Below are 14481 nucleotides of genomic sequence, written 5' to 3'. Positions count from 1 at the left end.
ATTAACGGAAGTGTGCACTGTTATTATACGTCACATGCTGCAACACAGTTAAGGAAGGCACGATAAAGAAAAATCCTACCTAATCACTTAATCCAAAACGGCTTGTAATTTAACTGGGATTTTCTTAAAATGCTCTGTCGCTACCGAACTGCATTAGTAACTCTTTCCACACGTTCCTAAACAGCACTGTTTCTTTCTCGTAAATGAAATAGTCACCCGCAGTTAGTCGTCGATTCCTAGAAGTCTTGTAAAATTAATGGCTTCTTGATCGAATATCGGCCCGATACTGGATGTTTCCAACACGCAAGTCTTCTAAGAACCTGTCAAATGGGGTACCTGCCTCCTGAAAACCATCCAGCCACACACGTTTCCTGTTTGGATAGAGATTAAACTGTTTATCAAGCTTCGTAATTTCCATGTCAACATCTTAAGGTTGCCTTAACAGCCCAAATTTTATCGCCCTGATGATGGAGGCAGCAAGACATTCTGAAACGTCAGTAAATTTCTACCATACTACACAGTGCAACAACCCAGAAGATAACCAACCATCTTCTGACTCACAGCTGTGAAACCCTCAAATCCTACTTAGCAAGCATTCAAATTAATCTGCACTTAATGTCTTTGTGAATGTAAATTAAATTCCTTACAATCATTCCCAAACATTTTATCTCCCATACGGTAAAAGAATTTGCCTTATTCATACTATGATTCTGTCCTGCAATCTAGTGACAGGACATGCACATATACTTAACAAATGTAACATAGTTTTCCAACATGTAAGAGTTCAAAAATCTCCAGAACTCTTCTTTCTGGGAATGAAAGAAATAACAAGAATGAAGCAATTAATAAATGATTTTTTATTGACCACTTTTCCTGAAAACAAAAGGCTAAATTTATGACAAAATACTGCACGATTGTAAAATACGTTTGAGAAACATAAATGGAAAGAAAGAATAGTCAACACTAACATCAAGATTTTTAAACCACATTTATTTATATATGGACAAATTAGTGCATTGCTGGTTATATATTGAATATAAAGTGAAAGACGTTAAAAAGAGGAACTGTATTATTAGTACTTGGAAGTTTCCAATTTTACCAGACATACTACTACCTTGCTCATATAAATACATGGGGGGGGGGGGTTTACAGAATTGGAAATCATTGACTGCATGACTTGACAAATCCTGGGGGCCAAAGCCTTTGTTTTTAAAAAAAATAATGCATCCATGTTTTGGTTAAGTATCACCATTCAGTAGAGATAAGTTTTATGAATAATGAACAATTAGGAAACTATCTATATGGTATACTTTATATGTTATTTACACAAATAAATGTATAATGAGGGGACCATATCTGTCCAACTCCAAAACTGGTGAACACAATTTTTTATGAAGTTCACACAAGACATCACACGAATTACATTTTGGTTTGCATTGGTTTAACATAACCTCAAATTAGGCCTATTTTTCTCATAAATGGCACGCTATAAAAATTTATATGGAATACAAATAAAATCATAAATGTTATTCCCGAAAGTTAGATGCACTGTATTAAGAGAAATCAATCTAAATACCAAAGTACACTTCCACACTACAGCTTATATTTTTGATTTGATATAAATAACAAGAATAGAGAGACTGCATGTCACATTTTTCCAAGAGAGGGCTTGTAATCTCGTAAGTGCCCTCTGAGAATTCATGTGAACACAAAATCCCTGCTGCAGTCTGCTATGAATATCCCCACCATCATTCCAAAGCGAGCAGACTTTTAAGCAAATAGTTACCATCACCACGAAGACTAAAACCTCTTAATTATTAGCAATAACATTTTCCATATCTGACGTCATCTTTTCAGCTGTAGCATATAAAACAGAGAAACAAACATAATCACAAAAATATATAAAAAATGTTCTCAAAAACCTTGTATATTGCATACAAATTATTCTTATAACAATAAATAAAAGGTAATTTTGTTCCCCTAAACAGGTACAGAGTAATTTAAAAGAGTAATGAAGCACTGTATAAAGTTAACTATACTGTTGTGATAGCAAAGGCATTCTAAAGTAAGTTAGTCTGCCATTAGGCAGTATTCCTTCCACAAAACCCATGGGACTAGTAAATAACCCTTGAGGCTACTTTGCAGAGTGAGCCGGGATAGCTCAGTCAGTATAGTGACTAGCTACGGGATGGACGACCGGGGTTCGATCCCCAACGGGGGCAGAGGATCTTTCCTCTAGCCTCTGCATCCGGACCGGCTCTGGGGCCCACCAAGCCTCCTCTACAAGGAGTACCGGGGTCCTTTCCCGGGGGTAAAGCCGGCCGGGGCGTGATGCTGACCACTCACCCCCATCTAGTGCTGAGGTCAAGGAAGAGAGTAGCTATACCTCCACTCACCCCAAGCGCCTGTATGGCACGTAGCGGGACAAACTTTACTTTTACTACTTTGCAGAACTCAGTCTGAGAAACACTGATCTAAAAGCTTCCTGTTTAAAAGGTGATTATAAAGGAAGTTTGCAAACATGAATTGAACTTCATGTTTAAAGTAACACTAATGGAAAGTAGATTTCTTAGTACTCTGAGACAGTATTTAGATGGTAACATTCAATTCAAATAGCATACATATGAACATTAAGATTTAAGTACCACTTATACAGAATGCACATAAGACAAATATCACTGTAAATGTCTTAATCTAAACCAAACTTAATATAAACAGACATATATTAAAATGTAAATCAGAACACACATGATAACAAACATGCTATGGGAATTTTAAAACTGTAGTATTATTGAAGAACAATACTTCAAGATCCAGGTACTTACAACAGGTTTTAACACTGAAACTGTAAATCAGAAAGACAACAATTAGCACTTTATGCAATTACTATTGTAAACTGTTCATTGAATGCAGTGATTCCTGACTGAATTACACAATAAATCAAACAGATAAACAAGCAAATAACCAGCCATTCTGAATGCACACCTTATATTTAAAGTTTTGGTATGATGTCCTGTAAGATGAAATGAAAATTACTCAAAGACGTCCATCTTCTGGGATGCTGCGCCATGTGTTATACACATTCCACGGATCCATAAGTTAGCCAGAATGACAATAGGATGTGGAATAAGTAATAAAATATAAAACATAAAGACAAATAGGATTCAAAATACTATAAATATTTCACATAAAATAAAGGTCTCATTCAAATGTTACACTAAATCTATACATATAGAGTAGATAAACTATATATTATATAAAGATGAAAAAAACCTTTAGAAATATTATGAGTCATTTTAAACATTAGAATTTCATCAAGAGACTAAAGGAATATGTGTTTAAGTATCCTGTCAATGCTAATTTAAAAGGGGTCTTTTTATTCACAGGACTTCCTCATGTGTAAGCACACATATCCATATGAACTATATATCTGGTTCATGTAATTTTAAATCTAGTTTAATTTGATAAATTTCAGGATATCATGGTGCTTGTGTTTCTGGGTGATGGTAATGTCATTCTAAAAATAATTAAACTATACCAATCTCTGTTTAACAACTGTATTACTGGTGTAATCTGTCCTGGCTTCTGGTTAAAGCGTATGAACACACACTTTACTTTTTATGTGTCTATTTTACACTATTCTATCGGTCAGTAAGTTATTTCTGTATTCCTGCTGACAGCACTTGTGCTTTATAATCTCTGACAGTCCGCCACATTCTGGAGTAAAATTAAGAACCAACTGGGACAAAGCACATCCTTGTTTTAGGTAACACAGATGCAGTGTTTTCTTAAACATACAAACTGATTTTTAAATATTACTTATATGAGTCTGCTCTTAAAATATTTAACTGCTGGATAATTCTCTCAACTCTGAAACATATATAACTTTTATTGCTTTGGTGGTCCTTTATGATTAATTTCAAACTCAGATATGGAAGGGAATCCAATTCCAATCTCAAAAACAAAATCAACACCATTAAAAATGTTACCTATTAGTGATAAGTACTTCGAGTAATAAGCAATGAAAAGGGTTTGTAACATTAGGACTAACATGTTCTATGTGTATTTTCTTCTGTGACAATATACCAAAGCTCCAACAACTAATGAAAATACAGAATTCCTTCCAACTTTTGAAATTTGTGAGGATATACTGGGTTCTTAATACGGTTGCCATCAATGCTAACAGACGTCCGTCACAGCTGATTTGTTTCATTCAGGAATCACTTCCATTTGTTTCTACATACAGATCATTTTAATATTTAGCATGCAAATACATGAGAATTTAAATTATTTATCAGACCTAGAAACCTAGTCATTTCATTATAAAGTTGCATGAACTTTAAAATAACTATCTGGGAAATTCTTAAGAAAAAATTAAACTACAAAACCTGAACAGTTCACCTTATCACTACCCAGTCCAACCACAAAATAACGTACGATTTTGTTCAACTACACTTTTGTTTCTGAAGATTAAAACTGTATATAAAAACTCTGTGGGTTAATACAATTTGAATAAAGTTCCTTTACAGTAATTACTGCACAACAAAGATCACAAAAATTAAAATATATAAATAAAAGAAAACAATTACCATGTAACAATACATGTTTTATACCACCATTTTAATCCCTGCAACAACCAAATCTGAATGTTACCTATGACTGTTAACATGATATTAACATGTAATAATATCAAGATACTTAACTGAAGGCAAAGAAACAGCAGCCAAGTATATCAGTGCATAACACAATAGCAAAGGAAGAAACGCTTACTGATATAAAGATAATGAAACAATAAAAACTATGCATGAAAATAAAACCACAGAACATGGAAAAGTTTATCTATACTACCAGCCATAGGCATGGCAGTAAACCTTGCCAACACTTTTTATATTTTTCTTGAGATCACCAATTTACAATACATATTACAGATCAGAAGAGACCAACATGAATCCAAACTGTGTAGCTGCTGATTATTATTAAATGTGGAAGCAAGCACACACATACACACACACGATATTCATTTTCTGCATGTCACAGGAACTGTTAGTTGGTTGCCTTGTGTCTGTTACTGGGTGAATTAACTACAAACATATGATGAATGAGTAAAAAAGTTTAAAATGTACGCCATATTCTTAGTTAATACAGAAAAAGGCTGCAGTGGAGAACCACATAGCCATGCCAACCCTGGATTTATTATACCTCATGCTTTCTGTTCTTTGAAACATTCTCCAACTTCATTCTAATACATACCTACTAGTAAGGAATTTTAAAATCTAACAATCTAACATTTTTCATGAAACCATACTGACAGAATCTATTGGACATACCATAAAATCATGTGTGCTGCTACTTTAAACAGCCTTCAACTTGATGTCTCTCACCTTCAGCACACATCATGTAAACATTATACACCGAGATGATAAAGCATTTACAGTTGTTTTATATAAGAAGGTCTACTTTATACTGAGCCACACGGCATCAGCTACAAATGCGTTTACCAGAGAGGGAAAATAAATCATTTGGCAAGCGCTACCCAACATCTGGTATAGTCTGTGGTTGTGTGGCCAAAAGGACAAAATTGTAATTTTGAAGCCAGACCATAATATTAAGTCATGTGGCTGAAGATAAGAAAATGGACAAAAGGATGGGATCGGTATTTTCTCTGCATCTGTCACTCTGGGTAGAGATGAGTTACAGCAGAGCATGAACTGGTGGATTTGTTTTGACTGGAATCTTCTCACGGAAGTGCCAGGTAATATCAGGAGACATGAAGTGGGGATGGCTTCAACTATAATACATCTCTCTGGAGTTCCAATGAGGTACCATAGGCTAACCTTATTTGACCAGGTGTCTGCCTCTTTGTTGCCGGTGGTATGTATGGTCAGATACTCCAGAATGGTTACAGACATACCAGATAGATAGAGGAGAATCAGGCGAAACACTGCGAGACCTTACTTTGCAGTTGCTACACTGTGCAATAGCTCTGACTCACATACCCAAACAACCTTTTTAATACCGAGTGTAGTCATATGTCACAGGTTATGATATCATGACAATCAACGTTTATGAGCAGTTTCGATTTTCAGAGTAGATGATGGAGGCAGTATGTTTCTCCAAAGCAGCAATAACCATCTAATAGGCTACATGGTGTTACAATCCAGAAGATCACCATCTGAACTATCATGACTGTGAAAACCTCAAATCTCAAAATCTGGAATAATCTCACTTCTTATCCGTCTTCAGGTCCAAGACCTGGAGACAGATGATATCTCCTACAGACTAGCAGACAGTCCATATGCTGGACTCCAAATCTGATTTCTGATAAATGTTAGATGTTATAACAGTTTAATACAGAAACAAACATGCAGATAAATTTTTAAAGGCAAAGAACTATGGTTCTCTCCCAAACAACATACTTTTAGTTTTTATAACAAGTCTACAATGGAACAGGATGAGCCGGGATAGCTCAGTCGGTATAGTGACTAGCTACGGGCTGGACGGCCGGGGTTCGATCCCCGACGGGGGCAGAGGATTTTTCCTCTAGCCTCTGCGTCCAGACCGGCTCTGGGGCCCACCCAGCCTCCTCTACAATGGGTACCGGGGTCCTTTCCCGGGGGTAAAGCCGGCCGGGGCGTGATGCTGACCACTCACCCCCATCTAGTGCCGAGGTCAAGGAAGAGAGGAGCTATACCTCCTCTCACCCCAAACGCCTACATGGCGTATAGTGGGACAAACTTTACTTTTACTTTTTACAATGGAACAGGATTGTACAGTATGGCCTACCAAATATAATATATGTGTACTGCTCTACTTCTTTTCTTATTATTAGTGAGTTTTGTAAAAGCTGGTAATTTTTGTCCTGCTATTAAGTGAGAAATTATAGGGGAGGATGTCCATATAGAACAGCCAAGAAATTATGAACAGAAAGTTTATTTCTGTAATATGGATTGCTGCTATTACCCACCAGTATATTTACTCTTTTTTTTCCATAACAAATGTAAAGTAATCTTTAAAGTGCACTACACAACAGAAATGGTTGGGAAGCACTGACCTAGAGGATACTACCCAGAAGTCCGAGTTACTTACGCTCACATGCTTTTCACTCACTTATTATCATAACTTTACACAATCAATGTGTAACATGTGCATGCTCTGTTTCTGGGTCCCTTAATCAGGCAAGTATAAAGCTACCTTGCTGTTATATTAAAATATCACTATCTGGCAATATGAAGGGAATACTGACAACACGGATAAGACATTTGGCATTTTTCATGTGCGAGTGAGCATTATAAAAATCAAGGACAGTTCCACTTCTGATATTTTGTGGCCCACATCTGTATTTAATCATATAGGTTAAAAACACTGTTCAATATGAAACAGTGTTCTAATGTCCAGGTTCAGTTATGTTCAAAAATAAATTAATGATAATAAGCAGTAGCAGAGGGTGGGTCTCCAGTTCACTTAAACAAATGTTTTTAATTCAAAGAAAAATTATTTGGTTCACTTCATTACATCCCAATTCAAACAAGGACAATTGGAACCTTGTCTTTTGTACGCTCATGACTGGTTACTGAGTCTACTCAGTTCAGACTCGCTGAATGGAGGAAAGAAGCAGGAATATAACTGTTAGCTCCATCTAATGCCAAGATGGACAAAAGGTGATGCATGATTCATTGACAGTCATGGTCTATCATGGCATTTGCTTTGACAGACTGTGAAAAACAAAATATTACTATGTAAACATTTGACATCTTTTCAGTCACCTATAATTACATAAAAATTTAAATTTTCTATTTTTGCTGATAAAGTTCATAGCATGTGAAATTAATTTCAGTCTGTTTCTTTTGAACGGAATACATATTACTCAAAGTTTCTCTATGATTACGAGTTATGCTATTCCTACGTGAACAACAAACTATTGATATTAATGGTCATAAAAAATAGTTCTTTTCCTTCAAAATTGTTTAAAAACAAAGAATACCCATACATAGTTCTACTGTACTACGGGTAATGTGAAAGTTTCCTGTGTCCCCAAGCACTACACCTGGAAGGAGTACAGGTTTACCAGAAGAAGCCAAAGCCCTGCACACGCATAATCTTGGCACGAGATGGAGATAAGAGATCAGTATCATGCTCTACTTATTCCTGAATTAGATACCTCAGCACCGGCCTAAACACAGCGGTGAAGAGAATATCCACTGCCCCTGCAAAAAGTCATACCAAGGACATTGAAACCATAGCCAACAACTGAGTTAATCCAGCTTGTATTCTATGGATCACTTGAACTCTGTTCCTTGTATTTTCAGCCTAGGGATCACAAGTGGAACAGCCCTGTAATATCATCATTCACTTCAACTACATCACAATTTTTCATGACGTTTCTTCTTGGTACGCTTGCGATAACCCTTTCCATACCAGCCTGGATTTATATTAGGAACTTTACTTATCTTACTGGCATCAGAGCTTCCTTTACCTTCACAACTGTCATGGGTATCACCACCTTCTGATTTGCATGTTTCAAGATCATCATCAGTATCACCATCTTCATCATCTGTATCACAGCATTCACAGATTGAAACTTGAGATCCTAATGTAATATTTTCAAATTTGGAAGTCCACTGAGGATAAAATAGGCATCTATTTGAACTGTAATTTGACTTGCAGAATGAACACATTTTGGTGTCACTAAAATCATATTTATCATCACAGATTTGCTTTTCATCCTTAGTCTTTTCTGTTCCTATAATTTTTTTTGTACTCTGTTGTGAGGATAACTGGGGTAAAAGAGGGAAAGACATAGTACCTTCCATTTCAGTCCTGTTAGTTTTCAAACGTTTACATTGCGTGCTGTCTCTTCTACTTTCAAGTGAATGCACAGATCCTCTAATACCTTTAAATTTTGAATTCCTTTCCTCAGTGCACTGACTGTCCTTGTCCATTCTGCGACTGATAGATTTCTTACTATAGTTATGCTCTATCTGAAGAATTTGAGTCAAAGACTGCAATGACAAAACTGAAATACTGTGGTGCGGAGGTGGTTCATTTGTATACCTAGCTTCTGTAATGGAACTTGTACCTCTCTCACAACCTGCGCTGTTAATACTGCTAAGAGACTGAGAATTACTACCCACTGAAAACCTACACTTCTGAAGGTTCATTGATGTACTACATTGTACAATAATATCTTTAACATGGAGGGAATTTGGATCACATTTACTTTGATCAGAATTTAAAATCTGATCAAAAGAATCTGAATCCATCTTTAGGCCAATCATACTTGTAACACTCTCATTATGTGGAAAATCTGAGCCAAACTTTCTGTCTGTTTCTTTATCCAGAGTGATGTTATCTGACTGGTTCTGAAACCAATTATCACCTACTAATACTGTCATTGTACTGTTCTTTTTCAACTCTTTCTTGAAGCAATTCTCATCCAGTACCTCAGGTGCATTCTCAACACGTCTATCCACAGCACAAACTTCTTGTGTAACTTCGGTGCCCACTCTTACAAAATTAAAATTGCCATGGTTCCTCTTGAGCATGTGTAATTCCTCAGATAAAGGATCTTCCTTCTTACAAACACCAATCTCAGTTTTATGACAACTACCGCTTACTTCACCAGCTTCACACTTCACCCCCCTGAGCAGGAGACTCTCTCCACTGCAACAGCATAAAGCAGTCATCTCACTGTCTCCACAGTTTGGGCATTTTTCTTGCATGACTTCTAGGGGCTGCTTCAGCAATGGCTGCGTAGCTGTATGCGCCTCAGCTGGATCAAGAAATGTAGCATGACTGAATATTGGATCCTTGCTTCGAATGTAGTTAGGAATTTCCAAGTTCATATGGGACATCACCTGTCGCATTACTTCATCACATTTTCCTGGAAAATGACATTAAATTAACCTTCCACTAAATGCATATTTTCATCTTGTAGAGTAATTTATTTAAAAACAAGATGCATTTTGAATATGCACTGTAACAAAAACAATTCGAATGAAAGACAATTTATATTTTGCCGGCTACTATTTATTCTTACAATGAGCAACTTTTTTTAAATTTGGTGTAGTCCAATTTGGACTTCACAAAAAAAGGCGGAGTTATAACTAACCAGAACATGCCAGCAAACAAAATTAAACTCTGAATGCATGTTTAATGTAACTAATAAAACAGAAAGCATGATATGCAATTAGATAATCTTAGGCAGTCAGCTACATCAATATGGAATAAAAATCAGGCATCTATAAGATGGCTTCTGTCTCTTGTCATCAAGAACTGATGGGATATGAGACAGAAATAGTTAACATGTCTATACATGTAGACTTACTGCAGTCCATTCCTCATGGTCAGAAACTAACCAATGGGAGAGACAGGCAGGGTCAAACACGCTGATCTACCTAGGAAGACCTACACATACATATTGGCTATTTCTGTCACACATATCAGTTACTAATAATGGAAAAAAAAGTCTCTTTTGTCTCTCTAAAATGTTGAATTTTTATTCTGTACCAACACAGCTGATTGCCCACGAAGAGTTTGTGGCATTTAGTTACTAAAAAAAAACTTTAGATTTTATATGGCCAACAATTACATGTGTAATTTTTAACAGAGAAAGGGCATCTTCATATTCAAATGCGTAATATCTCTATGTGTGTTTGTACTAACAATGATGATCATTACAATCCTTAAGACTATTAGAGTATATAGTCTGCACAACATTAACACTAAGAAAACAGAATCTTCAAACTTATATAGATTTCTTTGAGCATTTTCTTCCTGTCAGTTGAGATGTTAACATTCAAACATTCAATATCAAATATTTACTATCAACACTACCTACCACTGATCTTCAGAATTGCCTGATCATCTTTTGGTGTCCACTGTAGATTTACAATGTATAATTTAGGCCTCTTTTTTGCTGGTTTATCCATCCCCCACAACCAAGGATATTTCTTCAACACCTGTTTAAACACCATAAAGCATTAAGTTGACTTTTATTTATAAATAAAATGGCATGCCTGCACATTGACAGCGTGCAGAATTACCAATTTAGTTTTTATATATTAATTATTTTCACTTTATAAGGTCTGTGCAACTTATTAATGATAAGTTGGCACAAACTCTTTATACATTTTGTAAATATTCCTGGCACTTTCTTCTTCACATCACACTTTACATTACTGAAACATCTATAAACAATTTTAAACATGTCTCTACCTTTTAACACAAGAGCTAGGCTCAAAAGGAAGTTGGCATGCCAGCTGTCCAGGTCTCAATGTGATAAAACTGATTGCCATATGAATTTATGAATTATTTAAACCAGACCCAACATAAAATCGATTTATGTTCCCAGAGGTAATCTTATATACTAAAAGGGAAAACAGCACAAGTCTTATATGAAACCTGTGAAGTTTTTGAAATGAGGATTTAATGTTGACTCCATGTCTAATGAGAAAGTTTACAGTATATATTAAATGTAAATTAGAAGTCCAAAAGAACCATTTTACATATAATGCACCACTGTCAGAAACCTTCAAACTTCGACTACATGTACAGTGCTTTAATCAGTTTTGTTTCATACCAACAGATAAAATCTACGTTCTCTGCGAAATACTTACACGCACACTGCACCTTACCATGGAATTAGCAATTTCTAAGATTTTATCTGTGAAATGTGAAAGCAGACATGCAGAACATACCTTAAGACTGGAGCCAATGCACAGAATCACATCAGCTTTGTCTGCTACCTGACAAGCCATAGACCAATTCAGAGGCCAATGCAATTTTCCACGTTCTCCAAAGTGTACAATTGTGTCTACTAAAGGGCCCAGGCACGAATAACAGCGTCGCATTGTGCGATGACTGAATCGGGCTGTGTGCTCCGTCACATCAAAGAGACGCCAATACTCGCGGGTAGGCTTACACTGGCAGCACACCTGGGAAACAGATGTAACACACACAGTTCAAACTTTCTGTGCAATAATAATGCCTAATTTTAAAATAACTTATGGTCCATTTATTTGTCATTCTGTAATCTGCATAAAACTAATGACACAGAATGTTGTATGTACACACAAGTACATATACAAATAGATTTTTTAAATGTACAATCATCATGATGTATCATAATACAATAACTTGCCCAATGTGCCCATATAGGTGTACTTTACATGCATTCAAAATGCCTGACAGCTGGGGGGGGGGGGGGGGGGGCACAAAAATGTGTTCAGGAAGAGACCATTGACAGACTTACGTCATATGTGTGAAAAAGGATACCATTAAAATGGATTTTAAAGTAATGGGTGTGAAGGTGTCTAGCAGATTCAACGCACTCATGAAATTTTACAATACTGTTGGAAATAATATTTATAACTGGAAATTTTCAGAAAAAGATGTAAACAAATAAAAAAGCTGAAGAAACTGTTTTTAAAGTATTAAGAAAATCTCCAAAAGCAGGATATCAGACAAGATCTAAAGGTAGAAATACAACAAGAAAAATGGGCCAAATTAATAGTGGTATGGACATGTCTTAGACATGGATGACAACAGAGGATTGTTTTAACAGTATAAAAATACGACACTGAATAAGCAACAAACGACTAAGTGGAAAGAATGAGTGAAGGAAGATATAAGAAACAGAATAGAGAAATATGTAAGCGGAGCACTTATGAGAGAAGCGACAATGGTGAAAATATTAAGAGATCATCATTGTCATCATGATTACACAGTCAAATTTTGATGTGTTCTTGCGCTTACCTCAATATACATATTTCCATGAACTTCAGACAATGCTCTTTTTGGCAGGCCACTGCGAAGATGCAGACCATCACAGTTCTGAGAAACAACATGTTTAAGTACCCCTGCTTTGTACAACTGCCAGAGGGCCATGTGAGTAAGTGTAGGTTCGGCCTGTGTAAGGTCATGAAGACTGAAAAGAAACACAAAACTCAGATTGCTGATGCAAAGCTACAGATTTAGAGAAGCAACAGCAAAGTATAAAAGGCAGCAGAACAATATCAACTGGTGATGTGATGTGAGGTCTGCTTCAAAAATTCCATGACTGAATTTAGTGGCAAGATATGATGTAGCACATGAAATAAAATTAAGCAAGTGATACAATTCACAACCCATACAAACTTTAACCCTCCTGTAAGCTCTCATGTTGTCATTTAAACATGACCAAACTTTCACTCCACTCATTAATAAAAATATCACAAGTCTCCAGAGTTTTGGAAAGGGTGTAGGAGACATGACAAGAACTCGTATATTTGTAAATCCTAGTTTCTAAAGCAGTAACTTCAAAAAGAAGCAGGATCTACAAAACAGAACAAATGCCATGTCTCTAGTTTTCCACCCAAAATTTTAATCCATGCAGAAAACATCTTATAATTTTACTAGTGAAGAATGAAATTTGAAGTTCTTATGGCAGTGAAGGTGATGTTCTTATGAGTTGTGATGCCTCGGCCCTAAAGATACCGTGATAATTTTTCTCTCAAACACTTGTATCTACCTGCAAGTCCATACAGTGTCACAAGCCAGCAGAACATCATCATTTTCTATTGGAAAGTTTATTTACAACAGTTATGTAAACAAGCAGATAAACACCATTACAGTCTTTACAACCTACATCAATATTCCAAATTTCAACTCACCCAATATCTTTTCCTTGCTGTAATAATGTCCAAATGCCATTGGTGCCCCTGTAGTCTGGAATGCATGCAGCAGTGCTTACCCCAGCCCCTGTATATACCACCAAATTTGTAGAATTTGCCACAGCTTCTGCCAATTTGTGACATTTCTCTGCTAACAGGTCAGGAGGATCCTCTATTTCTTGAAGTCTTTCCTTTACTTTCTTGCGTTTTTCAATCCTGAAAATATGTTCACATCCACATGTATTACAAAAAGTGCTAATATGCATAAAAAGTTTCAAATAAACCTTTCATTTTTCTATTTTGTGACACTATACTGCCATAGTAACAGCATGTAAAACCCTGTTACATGTGTTATCCCTTAAAAAGTTCTGCTCACCTCCTGGTGACTTCTTTGACAACTTCCGAACAGCTGAACAACATTTCTTTTTCTTCATCTGTTCTATCAATTTCAGCTTTCTGTAGAATTGAGGATACCTGGAGGAGATATGCAACACTGATCGTTAGAAAAGTACTATTTCAAAATGCAACGCATTAGAATCCAAACAGAAAATAACCTACATTCCAGTATCGGCCATTCGTGTCCATAAATGGTGACGCTCTAAATTGAAGCAAGGTATATTTACGTTTTTAAATTAACGATATCAAGGTTTAATTTATGTAAAACATAATGCGATACCTTTTTGTATGAGGCATTCCTTTCCGCTTTAATACAAAATGCGGCTGACTGGGTTGATTTTCTCCTTGCAACTCCACATTTTACTTCACTTTTGACGGCCATATTTGTCTATCGCACATCAGTCAAATTGCCTGAATAAACATATATATTTATTTT

The 14481-nt window shown here is 36.0% G+C and overlaps 1 protein-coding gene across 1 annotated transcript; it reads right to left on the bottom strand.

The window, feature by feature from the left end:
• Window positions 1-834: 834 nt before the first annotated feature.
• Sirt7 (sirtuin 7) lies at window positions 835-14454 on the bottom strand. The gene is made up of 7 exons (XM_022079914.2): window positions 14326-14454; window positions 14026-14123; window positions 13650-13865; window positions 12754-12925; window positions 11697-11933; window positions 10838-10958; window positions 835-9880 (listed from the first exon to the last, which is right to left on the bottom strand). Exons 1-7 carry the CDS (start codon window positions 14425-14427, stop codon window positions 8361-8363), a joined length of 2466 nt encoding a protein of 821 aa, XP_021935606.2. The 5' UTR covers window positions 14428-14454; the 3' UTR covers window positions 835-8360.
• Between the last annotated feature and the right edge of the window lie 27 nt (window positions 14455-14481).

The sequence above is a fragment of the Zootermopsis nevadensis genome, unplaced genomic scaffold (assembly GCF_977971745.1).
Source record: "Zootermopsis nevadensis isolate Lab colony 2312 unplaced genomic scaffold, Znev_1.0 Znev_ptg000003l, whole genome shotgun sequence".
Lineage (NCBI taxonomy): Eukaryota > Metazoa > Arthropoda > Insecta > Blattodea > Termopsidae > Zootermopsis > Zootermopsis nevadensis.
Note: the sequence above shows the minus strand (reverse complement) of the source record. Positions and strands in the feature narration are given on the sequence as shown.

Excerpts from the sequence above, each read along its gene's own strand:
- Sirt7 (XM_022079914.2), bottom strand. The coding sequence starts at position 14,427 with ATGGCCGTCAAAAGTGAAGTAAAATGTGGAGTTGCAAGGAGAAAATCA. Across the intron at positions 14,124-14,325 it reads GGAATGCCTCATACAAAAAG|GTATCCTCAATTCTACAGAA; the intron begins GTATCGCATTAT and ends TATCTCCTCCAG. Across the intron at positions 11,934-12,753 it reads ATGGAAATATGTATATTGAG|GTGTGCTGCCAGTGTAAGCC; the intron begins GTAAGCGCAAGA and ends TCTGTTTCCCAG.